Source organism: Clarias gariepinus, chromosome 14 (assembly GCF_024256425.1).
Source record: "Clarias gariepinus isolate MV-2021 ecotype Netherlands chromosome 14, CGAR_prim_01v2, whole genome shotgun sequence".
NCBI lineage: Eukaryota > Metazoa > Chordata > Actinopteri > Siluriformes > Clariidae > Clarias > Clarias gariepinus.
The window spans coordinates 6353077-6366977 of record NC_071113.1 but is presented as its reverse complement, the minus strand read 5'-3'; the positions used below and the strand labels follow the sequence as shown (position 1 = coordinate 6366977).

Sequence of the window (13901 nt, the reverse complement as noted above, 5' to 3'; positions counted from 1 at the left end):
TTTTTGCCTAATTAATGCTTTTATGTCATTAAATGATTGTTGAGTCCCTTGTTTCAGTGTTTTACAGATCTGGAGCAAACTAGGTGCTTAAGATATTTTTTGCCAGAATAAATTTTAAAGGACTTATTTTTACAGCATTTTCAAAAATTTTTTATAAAATCCAAAAAAGTTAGTTTAGCTCTATAAATGACTTGGCTCTAAGTATTAATCAGAGGGTGGAATTCACATTCGAACTGCCAGTTTCAAGTTCTGGTCTTATGAAGATCCTTATAGTGCATTATAATTGCCGTGCAAAACAAAGTTATCTACTGTATATACAGTATAAATAAAATAAAACTGTAAAGTTGGCGTGTCTGAACATTAAAAATATATTTACGTAAAAATTATTTCGAGGGACATAAGATGACTAATAGAACACGTCAAGATGTTTTTTGGAATTTTAGTCTGTCTCTTTTCGTATGTTTGTGCTCAAATCACGTAAAAACTACAGAACGAATTTTGATGAATTTTTTACATGCGTATTTGGCCGAGCTTGAGTTAACATATACTGTAGAAAACATCCTTATATCTATATACAGTCCTTAAAAAATCATTAGTTCATCTTCAAATTCCTGCCTATGAGTGTGCAAATGAAATCTACTTAATAAACTTAGATCTCACACCTTCATTCCGCGCACTTCACGATAAAACGTAAAAATTTGACTTAATTGCAAAATTCAATACTTTTTAAAGCATGCTTATGAGTCTGCGATTAAATTCCACACCAACGAAGTTGCAGGAACATCTCGTTCAACATAAAAGGATGTAGCATCCTGATGAGTCCAAATAGCTTGTGTAATCCCAATTGATTGGCTGTAAACTGACTGGAAATTATATTAACCTCTCAGGATTCTGTCTGAAAGTCAGCTGTAAGTTCAGGCATATTGATACAGTATGACAAGTGATACAGTCAGAAGTGACTTTATTTTTGTATAGCAATGTTATTGGTGAACTGTATTTAGACTGGCCGATGAAAGATTGTGCGTTTATATATTAAAACAACAAATAGTTGTGGCACTTCACAAATTTTCATCTCAAAAACTGATATTTTGATCACAGAAATTTGCCTTGGAATACGAAGCATTTTTGGCATATGAGCGACCGGACCGAGCTGAACCGAACGCCGGCTAAGTCACATGTCCAGTATATTCAAGAGCTGTTCAAAACATTTTGTGCAAGATTTAGTGAAGATATACTGTAGCACCATGGGGTGCAAAAAACATTATCAAGGACGGTTGCAAGAATAAAACGAGGATGAATCATTAACTAATTAAAAAAGATTAAGTGAAAATTATTCTTTAAATGAAATTAGGTGAAAAAAAAAGATAAAAAAAGATTAAGTGAGGTTTAATGTCTATTTATTTCATATTTTACTTGATTTACATGTTTTTCTAAATGTTTTGATTGTTTTTATATGCGAAAATATGATTATAGTGTTGGAAATGCTTAATATTCATAATATTTTTGGGTGGTTGGAAATGATTATCTGCATTTACATTATTTCCCATATAGAAAACGTATTTCAGAAAAAACACACTTTCGCCTTAAGAACTCGTCTCCGGAAACAGATTAAATTCAAATGCTTAGGTACCGCTGTATTTGTTTCGTCACTGCACCTACTCTGACCATGTCACACTTATCAATATAATTATAAAAATCACACAGAGACTATTTATTATGTACCCTCACCCACTTCCTGGTTGCACCACGGCGATCAGCAGAGTGGTTAAGGTTCGATTGACCAGGATGCTATTAGTTAATCCCATGACGGCGACTAATGAACGCCTTAACCCTGATCCCCTTAAACGCATTCTGGGATCGAGCTCTCTCCCGGCGACTCGTTTTAGATAAAAGCATTCGCTGATTGAACTTATGTAAATAACGCACCATGGACATTAATCATAGTCAGCGTAGTGTAGAGAGGGATGCAGACTGCTATCTCGTCCTCACTCAGTACGCTCTATAAATAATCCAGTACATTTTGTTTTTCCCACACCTGTAGAGCCGGCGTTCGGAGTATATTAATAGTACAGATGCATTCCATCTACATACAGTTCCGTGCATCATTGCTCAGCCCACACACAGCAGAGCACACAGGGTAAAGCATCCACACACACACACACACACACACTAACATGCACACACTTTCTCACGAACACTCAAACGGCAAAAACACATCACTCACCCACACTCAATCCTGATTCATCTAAAGCCGATTGAACAAAAGCTCACATTAGGTTTGAGCCGAGCGCGGCGCTGCCACACACTCAGCCTCCCACAGGTGCTTCAGTTTGCATCGTTTAAGTTCCAACCCATCACTTAAGCTCGAATTAAAGCTAGTCTGCGCTACAGCCGCTTTTTAGCTGGAATGTTACAAGACTTCAACAGACCACGTCGTAACATAAACCATCGTTGTCTTATTATACAATAAACCTGTGATTGAAAAAAACAAAAACAAGAGTCTTTTGTTTATGTCTTCCGGTGCTCGTGTAGACTGTGTAAACAAAAACATTTTTGAACAGAGCTTGATGTTATCAAATAATCGAATGGTTTTTTTTTGGTTTGTTTTTTTTCACCGTTTTGTTTATCGGCACCGCATTTGTATTTTTGCGTAACCGTATGCCGTCCTCCTATTGGTGGATTTTTAAACGAGCATCATGGAATTGCTCACATTCTGAAAAAAAATAACAGGAATTTTCTCACACCGGCAGAACTTTGTCGTCAGCAGCGACAAAAATCGTAGCGCCGAGCAAGTCACACCGTGTCCTGAGACCGCCGATATCAGCTGCGATGTTCACCCGCGACAACAGAATCAGTCTGATAAGCCTGTAGAACGCTCCGCACTTTATCAGTTTAGCAAACATACTATTACATAAACCTGTACATCCATGTCTCAGACTATGATCCTCCATATGACATGATGCCCAAACTCATCACAGCGGCATTCTGTAGCAGCAACAGAAGTGTAACGAATAAAACAATTACAAAATTTAAAAATTATAATAAAAGCAAAAAACTAAAAATAATACAGAGGGTGGGGTTGGGTGGCTTACCATGCTCATACCAGATCCCGCATTCTCCGTCCAGAGACACACACAGCCCCTGAAGCCGTCTCAGCGATGGCCAGCTCATCCACAACGCCTCTCCGCGTGCCCACACACACACACAAACACAAACACAAACACACTCGCACACACACACACTGCAGGCCTGTGCAGCCGATTACAGTTCCAACAACCAACTGAGCCTGTTCTGTCAAAACAACCCGCAAAACGGAGGGATGGAGGAGGAGAAAAGCGGCAGAGAAGAAGGAGGAGGAGGTGGAGGGGGAGGAGGAGCAGCGGAGGTGTCAGTGCAGAGGAAGAAGAAGCATCTTCCGTAGGTACAGTATAAAGCTCGAAGACAACCAGACAGGTTTGGACATCACAACTTCAACTCTTACTCCATAACTCTTCTTCTTCTTCTTCTTCTGGTGCTCCCTGAGACAGAGAGTGTCTGCTGTCCTCACATGCTAGGATGTGGCTTGGGGAGCAGGAAAAGAGGAGGAAACAGGAGACGAAGGTGTACTGTAGCGTGGAACCGTGCAGCAGAAGGAGCGGCAGTGAGGGAGGAGAAGCAGAGACAGAGACAAGAGACAGAGAGAGAGAGAGAGAGATCATGTCTTCGTCGCTATAGTCCATGAATGGCGCAGTGCTGCTGTTGTCATGGCAACCACAAGGGAGGGGGCGAGAAAGAAAAGAGGGAGAGAGAGAAAGAGACAGAACAGCACAGAGAGAGAGAGAGAGAGAGAGAGAGAGAGAGAGAGGGGGAGATCATGGACTGGAAGAGTGAAAGAGAAAGACTTTTTTTGCAGTGACATGGCAGTGTATGAATAAAGCAACCTCCTACTGTGATGAGACCAACTGATCTTAATATTGCCGTTTTTCATCACAACAGCCTTGCGCTTTCTATCTTTGCAACCGGGAAAATGTATTTCATAACTCAACACCTAATACCTTTAAAAGGAGCCGAATGTCTGAGTGTGCGAGCGCAATTTCAATTATTTACTCAGTTGATACTGATTGTATCCCATTCAATTTGATACTCGTTCACTTTCAGCTGCTTTATTAATTGAAATGCACACTTCATTCACGAGGTAACGCACGGTACGAACACCTGATATGGACGTAATTATATATATATATATATATATATATATATATATATATATATATATATATATAAATATATATATATACTAAATGTATTGCTATATATTAATAGTATGATATTAATATGGTCATATTATTAATATCATGCTAATATAATATACATCATACTTTTTTTTTTTCCTGAAGTGTGGAAACCAACAAATCTGTGCGTATACAGTATATATATATTTCAAAACTGTGAAATAACCCATATGAATGGAATTAGGTAATTATGTAACAACAACAACAACAACAACAACGACAACAACAATCATTTGTTATTTTAAGACCCGGAGGTCAGCTATTCTGGAACAGGTCTTAGCAAGAAGAGTATGTCAAGTGCACTCGCAAAAGCCATCAAGCACCATGATAAAGCCGTCGTTCATGAAGACCTTCCCAGGAAAGCAAGACCAAAACTTACCTCGGCTGCATAAGTAGCCGAAACATCTCAATATCAACTATTAAAAGGAGATTATTGTGTATTTTGGACGCATTTAGCATTGCTTCACTTTTGAGCGGTAGTGTGTATATACTGTACAGTGTGTAAACAGCCAGCGCCGTGTGCATGCTCCGAGGACAAAAATGTACATGAATTCCAATCTGACATAACCTTGTATCAGATACATATCCAATCTAGGACCACAAATAAACAGATTTTTGCATTCAGACAGCCATAAAAATCAGATCTGGTTCACATGAGGATAAAAAATCTAGTTTGAGTCACTGCAGGTTGGGAATGTGCCAAGGTCTGTAGTAATACTGTATGTTTCCATGTTGGTGTATATTCCCATCCATCTTGCATCCAGTTTTCTTAGGAAAGGCACAAGATTGACCAGCATACAGCAGTTTATGGGGAATAAATTAGAAAAAGGTTTCATTTTTGGTTCATTGTGTTTAAGATCCTTCCGTATCTACAGTATGTGAAATTGTAATACTTGTTTTTAGACGTCTCTGACCATAAGTTTATTTATTAGGTTGATATACAGTACTGTATATTATCCATATTCAGGATCCAGGAATTACATCAAATCTTCACTCATTTGCATTTATCTACCTGCATTGACGTTGTATTCAAATACATATACTTTAATATAGAGTTGGTCCCCCTTTTGCAGCTCTAACAGCTTCCACTCTTCTTGAAAGGCTGTATACAGGATACTGGAGTGTTTCTGTGGGAATCCGTGTCCATTCATTTCGTAGAGCATTTATGAGGTCAGACACTGATGTTGGATGAGAAGGCCTGGCTCGCAATCTCCGTTTCAGTTCGTCCCAAAGGTGCTCGATGGGGTTGAGGTCAGGGCTCTGTGTTCGGGCCAGTCAAGTTCTTCCACACCGGACTCATCAGACCATGTCCTTATAGTCCTAGTTTTGTGCACGAAAAGGGTCGTCCCCAAACTGTCGCCACAAAGTTGGAAGCCTAGCATTGTCCAAGATGTCTTGATATGCTGAAGCATTAAGATTGCCCTTCACCGTAGGTAAGGGACCTGTTTGAATGAAATACCTGAATTCAATAATTCTAGGTTTGGCCAAATACTTTTATGTATAGTCAGGAATAGTCCAATCTTCATTGACTGCACATTCCACCAGTAAGAGCCGAGTGTGAAGGTTTATTTAGCAGAGTAATAGCACAGTTTTGCTTAAAATATTGCAATGCACACAACATTATGAGTTCAAAAGAGAACAAATGGTTGGTGCACGTCTCGCTTGCGCATCTGTGGCCAAGGCAGCAAGTCTTTGTGACAGAGTGGTTTGATGAATGAGTGAAGTTGTACATCTCCCACGGCCTGCACAGTCAACAGATCTAAATATTATTGAGCCACTTTGGACTGAGGGAGCGAGTCAGGAAACGTTTTTCTCCACCAGCATCACATAGTGACCTGGCCACTATTCTGCAAGAAGAAAAGCTCAAAATCCCTCTGGCCACTGTGCAGGACTTGTATCTGTCAATCCCAAGATGAATTGATGCTGTATTGGCCGCAAAAGGAGGACATACTCCTTCATGTCATCAAAATCACTCTGGTGATGTTGATGAAAAACCAACGTGGTCACAGCTAATTTTCGGATGGCGACAGAGGCGGTTTGGTTTATGACACAAAAGCAACAGAACATTAGTGAACATTTTATTTGCAAAATCCATCCCTCCCTCTCTCTCTCTCTCCCTCTCTTTTTTCTGTACTGTAAATGAAAAAGACTTGTCCTGAGTGTCTGGTTACTAAAAGAGTGGAATAGAAAAGAATAGAATCGAGCAGTAACATGCAATAGGGTGACTCTGGTCTGGGTCTGAACCTAAACCAATCTCATTACGAGCTGAGATCAAAATCCCAGTGTGAAACATAATACTCTTCTTGCAATCCGCAAGTAAAATTTGCATATTATGCTTTTGTTTTCTTTTCCTTTACCGTTACAAAACCTGAGAATCAAAATAGAATAGAACAGAATAGAATAGAGTAGAATAGAATAGAACAGAACAGAATAGAACATAATGTTCTATTTAAAAAACAGACAGATGAAAACAGCTCAACAGACTCGAATAGAAAACAATAAAACCAAAAAAAAAAAATTCAAGGGTTGTTTAAGTTAAACCAGGACTTTTGAGTGTGCACAAACTCTATTTATGTCTCTACTGTACTGTATATAATCCCCTGCTACACTAATGCACTTATCTCAGTGTAACACTAGAGCTTAAATACCATCAAGGAAGAAAGTTTTCTTAGTACACTAGAGCCAAGCGCAGACTGCTTGATTCATGTCTGAAACCCTGGCCTCCCAGGAACTCCTTTAATGGCCCAAACATGCAGAAATGGCTTGGGGTCTGGACAGGACTGTACAGTATGTGGCAGAATAAATCCCAGCCGAGTTCCTGTAATGTGTAAGGTGTTCGAGAAATATTGTGTGTCTCTTGGAAGCAAGGTATCTGTGGTTTTTTAAGAATCAGGCGTTCTACAGTACTTGCTGAATGTTTATGGGAACGATCTGCAGTGGGATTTGAGCCAGCTCGGCTGGGATACTGTACGTAGAGTCTTCTTTAAAACGTTTGCATCCTTTAAACGTTTTACCGCAGCTAAGAGTCTCATCATCGTACTGGGATTGAAGTCAGTTTTATGCACTGATACATCATCATCATCATCATCATCAAGTCCTGGATTGACTTGAACAATGCTCATACTTTTCTGTTTTATTCCATAAGTGTGACATACGGTTTAAAAATACAGTAGAAAACTAAAATAGAATAGAATAGAACAGGATCAAATAAACTATGTTAAATCAAAATGGAATCGAACAAAAGAGTAGAAGAGAATTTCTCCTTTTTCAAAAAAAAAAAACGCACCTGGATTGTTAAACAACAGATAAAACATTTAAAACTAGCTGGCTAAAGCACATCAATAATTCATTTGCCAGCACAAAGGTTGAGTTTTAGTGAAAGCTGTGCTGAATGCTAATCTGCAGCGTGCCCTGTGTTTATCCAGATTTCACACAGACAGAGATTTACAACTTTAATATCACCCCCTCAGCCTCAGTGTCCTCTCAATGTCAATGTCAACCATCACTTCGGCATGGGAAATACATCAACGTCATGTACCAAACGGCTCCATCTCATCTCGTCTAGTACTCTCAAAAGTGATTCGTATGCGAGGAATTATTTTTTTTTAATGCAATGTATATACACTCAGCAGCCACTTCATTGAGTACGATGTTCGAGTGCTCATTAACGCAATTATCTAATCAGTCAATCACACAGGAACAACTTAATGCATTTCCTTTAGACATGATCAAGATGATCTGTTGAAGTCCAAACCCGAGTATCAGAATGGAGAAGAAAGGTTAAGTTAAGTGACTTTCAACGTGTCATGGTTGTTGGTGCCAGACGGGCTGGTCTGAGTATTGCGAAAATAGACGATCTACTGGGATTTTCAAGCACAATCACCTTTAGGCTTTATAGAGAACAGTGTGAAAAAGAGAAAATGATCCAGCGAGCAGCAGAACCCTTTGTGAGAATGAGGTAGATGAACTACAGCAGCAGAAGAAGAAGAAGACCGCACCGGGTGCCACGCCTCGCAACTAAGAGCTGGAAACTAAGGGTAGTGTTTGCATGATTGTTGTCCAACATTGCATAACAGAAGATTGGAAAAAGTCTCGGTTTTCTGCTGCGACTCAGATGGCCGGGTCAAAATTTGGCATAAACAACATGAAAGCATGGATCCATCCTGCCTTGCGTCAACGGTTCAGGCTGCTGCTGGTGGTGCAATAGTGTGGAGGAGATTTTCTTGGCACACGTTAGGCCCCGTAGTGCCAGCTGAGCATCATTTAAATGTCACAGCCGACCTGAGTATTGTCACTGACCAGGATAACGCGACAATCATCTCAAACTGGTTTCTTGAACATGACCAAATATGGGAATATGGAACAAAAAGTCTAAGGACTGCAGTTAAAGAAACGAAAGCATTGAATTTTTTTAGCCTTTAGGGTTCATTAAATACCCTTCTGCACCTCTTAGCCATTAGACAACCAAGAAAGCCACAACAGTCTGCTAACAAATACCAAGTTTTTTTTAGCATTAGCTGTTCTGGTCACAAAATCCATTTCAGCTTTCTTTCTGGTCTTTTAAGGCCACATGCAACATTAAATAATTTAATAGCAGTGTGTCTGGTACGCATACACGTATGCACGTTCAAGTCAAACCGCGTAAGAAGCCGTAAAAAGAAAGAATGAAGACAAGCACAGTATGGTGATCAGACTCTTAGCCACGATAAAACATTTTAAAGGTGCAAACGTTTTAAACTCGGCTAGGAGTTATTAGAACATCGCCTATACAGTCCTGACCTCGATCCAAGTCATTTTCACATGTTTGGGCCACTAAAGGAGTTCCTGGGGGGCCAGAGTTTCAGATGTGATTCAGACAATCAGATCATGGCCTGAGTGTACTGAGAAAACTTTCTACCTTTATGGTGTCCAAGCACTCGTGAAACTCAAGGATATGTTTTGTTAGTGTAGCATGGGATTATATAGAGAAAACCAGGAAGTTTCCACTCTCATAACCGTGTTCTGTTATTCTGCACAAGTCCCGGTTTGACTTGAACGCCCCGTGGATGCCCCTGCCTACTGTGCTTTTTAGACTGATTTATTAAAGTTAACATTAGTTCTCTTTTACAGCAGCTACATACATATTTCTAATAAAAATTACTGATTTAGTTCATTCAAAGAGCTTTTTATTCTCTGGCCCCTGAACAAAATTCCACTGTACTGACTAGCAATTTGCATAATTTAACAGTCTGAATGGTGAAAAAAACTGATATAGTGCACTGAATGTAACTCAAAACTTAGGCAGGCTTATATGCTAAGCACCCAGTCCATCTCCGAAATCAATGAATTCCATCTATTCTTCTTTTTTCGCATTCTGTACCTGCGGGAGGCTCTGCTGTGCAAATGTCACATTTCCATCGAGCCGTACAAAATACAGGGCCGAGGCAGGGGACCGAGCGATAGCGGCCATGACTGAGGCAGGAGTGCAATCGAGGAGAGATTTAGAAAGTCAAGGTTGAGGAATTAACTGGCAAAAGGGGGGACGTAAGACATACAGAGACATGACCTGAGGCTAATCTCTTCTACGGAGCGCTGGAAAGAGCGCCGGACGCGGAATGACGGCTGGATTGAAAACAAGGCAATGATGTAATTATAGGGTTTTAATCACTGGATGGATGAAAGGGAGGGAGAGAGGAAGTGACCGGGGTGGTATAATCTCATCATGCAAGCTAATGGGCATGGAGAGGCCAATGTAATTTCGTCTCTTCTAGTGGGAATCCGTTGGGACGGCGGTAATCGTATTGATCGCGGTGGCTAATTAGCGTCTGATACCGGGTAAGATGCTGGGATCAGGGGCCCTGAGGGCTGGTACTTCTAAAACATCAAATCAGCTTCATGTCCCTCCACACACTCGGGCAAGCTTGAACGATCAACAAGTTGGCTATAAACAGTGCACACACCTTCCTCCCTCTCCCGCCTCTTTCGAACAATCTGCACAGAAATAGCCGGCAACGACAAGCTGTTCTAGACGCCACAAAGCGCCGTCTGATTAAACGTCAATAAATCAGTCCAGCCATGCTGCGGCTGCGTCGCCCGTGATGTTGTTACACTCAGAGGTGAATTAAGGGCTACGCTTCAGGTGTCTATACGAAGCTTAATAGCTACTGCCTACATGCACCAAAGGCAAAAACAGGACAAAAGCGAAATGACATTCATGGACCTGGGACTGGAAAGTTGTACTCCTATCTAAAGGCCCTCTCACGGCGCAGAGACTGGTGGAAGAAGAAGGACCTCCTGGGAATCAGGAAGGGGGTGCATCGATCTGTTAAAAAGGTCAGAGCCCTCATGCCGCGCTTTGTTCAGGCACAGGGAAGCGAATAGGTGGAAAGAAAATCTGTCGTCTACCTCTTGCCACTGGGTGATCACAGAGCCGGTGATATAAGGCCAAGGAAAAGGATGATGCGAATCCGTCACTTCTCAAGAATTTGCCCTGTACGGTATTTTTTTTAAGGATTGTCTACCTTTTTTAATCCTATTAGCACATAAAAACATTTAAGCATTATTGCCCCGGAATTTGCATTTATATTCCTTACAGTTATAACTACTGAATTCATTAACCAGCTTGGTTGTGCTCTTTAGCGCGGCGCACCCTAGCATAGGCCCGGTTTATCTCCTGAGCCCCGGTGCCGTGGCGTCGCCTGAACATGCAAAGGATGAATAAACAGCACAGGATGAAACAGCTCGCTCATAAAGAACTGACTTTCATTAAGGCAGATGAGACGCTCCGCATGGCGGCTTACACCAAAGAATTACAAATGAGCCACAGAGAAAACACTCCAAATTACTGCTTAGAATTAAAGTCACACAGCTTAGCCAGCAAGCGGGGTTCTACAGTCATGACCAACTCAAGCTTGATCAGTGTTTTTAGAGGTCTAACACAGACGCGTTGCATGTTACAGCTTTTATACCAACAAAGCACGGTAAGAAACTTCGTAATCAGTAACAAGTCGAGCGTTAAATATATACCGTACTGTACCGTATCAGCTTTGTGAAAATTAGTGCTAAACAATAATGCACGGAAATAATGAAAAGGAAATCATTTATGGTTAATCAAAGGTAAGAGGTAAACGAATATATTATCAAAGATATTCTTATGTACAATGTGTTATTACAGTACAATGCTTTTGCCCAACACATGATGGCAGCACTCTCTAGTGGAGACGGACGGTCTGTTTCTTCAAACCCGGACTCGTTCTGATCTAAACTGCAACACTAAGACCCACCTACACAGCCACATTCAGCTCTCAGTCAGTTTCCAATCTCCTCGAATTAAATACTGAATTCTCCTATATTACAACAATCAGAGTAAATGCGTTATCAACCGCTGGCCTCGAACAAATAACAGGAGCAGGTAATGCATAATGTATGAGGTTGGAAGGCTGAGAGGTCTGACTCTGATAACAGCCAATATGCATACTGTACAGTATGTGTGTAAGAAATAATGTATGTAGATATGTATATATGCATCACTAGGCATTATATATAGATATATAGCTATGGATATAGACATATATTATATATTATATACACTATATATTGCTCCTGATTTGACCTGTATATGTATATACTGTATACAGTACTGTGCATAGAAGAGCTGTTCAAGTCAAAAACGAAACTTAGTGTTTTCTTCCCAGTGTGCGCATTAAGGTGCAGGTTCCCCTTGTGCCACCTCCCGCCCCTTAGGGAATGACTCCAGTCTCCAAGTGCGGGTGCTGGGGTGTCTGGCACCAGGACATTAGGGCAGAGGTGGGTAGTAGACATGGAATGAAAATAGAAAAATGGCAGCGGTATTTGTCTCCAATTTTACAACAGAAGAGGATGAACGCCGCTGGAAACAGATACAGTAGAAAGCATGTTCCGCTTACACAAAGTGCAAAAGAACAGTTTCATACTGCAGTGACCTCTCTGTCTGCCAAAACAGATAGACATTTCAGCAGATACAGTAACAGCTCCATAAACTTCTAACCTGAGGAATCCGAGTGTAGTTGACATGACGCGCTAAGTTTAGCTGTTTTACTGAATGTTGCAATGTTAGCATATATAATTATTATAATTATACAATAATATACATATAATATAATATACTTATTTATAATAACGGACATTACAATTGAAACAGTTACTCGGTACTTGAGTATCTTTTCACCGAATACTTCTCTACTCTTACTTGAGTAATATTTTGGCTACTCTACCCACCTGCATTAGGGTGCTCTGGGTGGAGGAATCCATGGATGCTCCATCGAACTAGGACCCAGGGAATTTAGAGGCTGGGTCAAATGCCTTGGGCTTTTTGCCTGCTGGGACCCAGGAGTTATTTTTTTTCGGTGAGCCTTTGGTCCCCATGGGCACTAATGAGCCTTGGGTGCGCATGATCCTCTCACCAGTTAACTGTTTCATAATTGATAATCATTGTTAATGTGTTAATCTTAGGTAATGTTAATATTATGGCTGAAACATATATATATATATATATATATATATATATATATATATATATATATATATTAAAATAATACTATAACTAGTATGTTTATATACTTTTATTTAAAAATAACAGGCGTAATTTCCAACCTTGACCCGAGATCTCATACACTGCATTTGTTTTCCAAAGACACCACACCTGGCACAGCCAGACTACCCATCAATCACTACAGCGTGTACTAGTTTTTCACACCTATTTTCCCTGGAAAGAAAGGCGGACGGTGCAAATGCCTATCAGCTGTTTTTGTATTAACTGTAAAGTAGGCTACTGTGCGAAATTCCCCAAACTGATGAAATTCTTTGATAATCCATTCAATAAGTGAATATGACGTGTAAAAACTTAAACAGATGTCTGGTGGTAGTGTTAGGTGACAATGTTACTCTCCTATAGTATCTGAAGATGCCACAGACTGTTGATGCTTTGAAACCTGGTCTTAAAACTGGTCTTAAAACTTATCTTTTTACTTTGAGATTTGCTTCAAATATAAAGTGCATTAGAAATATAATGTATTATTATTGTTATTATTATTATTATTATTATTATTAGTTCCCAAAAAGGTAATTTTGATTCCATTCCTGTTCAGGGAAAAAAACAGGAGCGAGAACAAGTCTCTTTCACTAGTCTTTACTTCATCCAAAGAGTTTCATCCCCTGGGTCTCCGGCTGGGGAAGGGGATCTGACTGTCTCACATTTCACATGTAATAAAGCATCCAACCAATCAGCGATGAGACACAGAAGGAACAGGAACACATAACACAGTACGTTACTTCGGAAAGTTCAGCTTGAAAAAAAAAGATTCGCTAAAGACTCAAAACGGTGAGACATTGACATAAACTATGTCCCATGAACTATGTCTCCATATTAACTGGTCTAAAGCAAATCCTGCTATAACCTCATTTAAAAGGAGAGCACTGGAGCTTTAGCCTGTTAGCAGCGTCAGGACGCACTGTCGATTAGACAAATCGCTCCGACGCGCAGGGTTGAGGTGACGTTAAAGCTTTAGCATTTTACTCTGATTGGGTTTCGTCGCCATGTGATGCGGCATGTGCAGTAGTTCAACAACGCTGATGTCACTTTACAGGTGAGGAAAAGTATATAAGTCTTAAGTT

At 40.2% G+C, this 13901-nt stretch overlaps 1 protein-coding gene across 8 annotated transcripts in view; it reads right to left on the bottom strand.

Annotated features, from left to right (window-relative positions):
* Positions 1 to 13901, bottom strand: part of tanc2b (tetratricopeptide repeat, ankyrin repeat and coiled-coil containing 2b) — a 197441-nt gene that overhangs the window by 82737 nt on the left and 100803 nt on the right. For 2 of the 8 annotated variants that reach the window (XM_053511918.1, XM_053511919.1), the window contains exon 1: positions 3093 to 3235. The exons of the other annotated variants lie outside the window; for them this stretch is intronic. In XM_053511918.1, the coding sequence (XP_053367893.1) occupies positions 3093 to 3171 (79 nt within the window). In that variant the 5' untranslated portion in view covers positions 3172 to 3235. Of the gene's footprint in view, positions 1 to 3092; positions 3236 to 13901 lie in introns of those variants that run through there. 8 annotated transcript variants of the gene reach the window in all.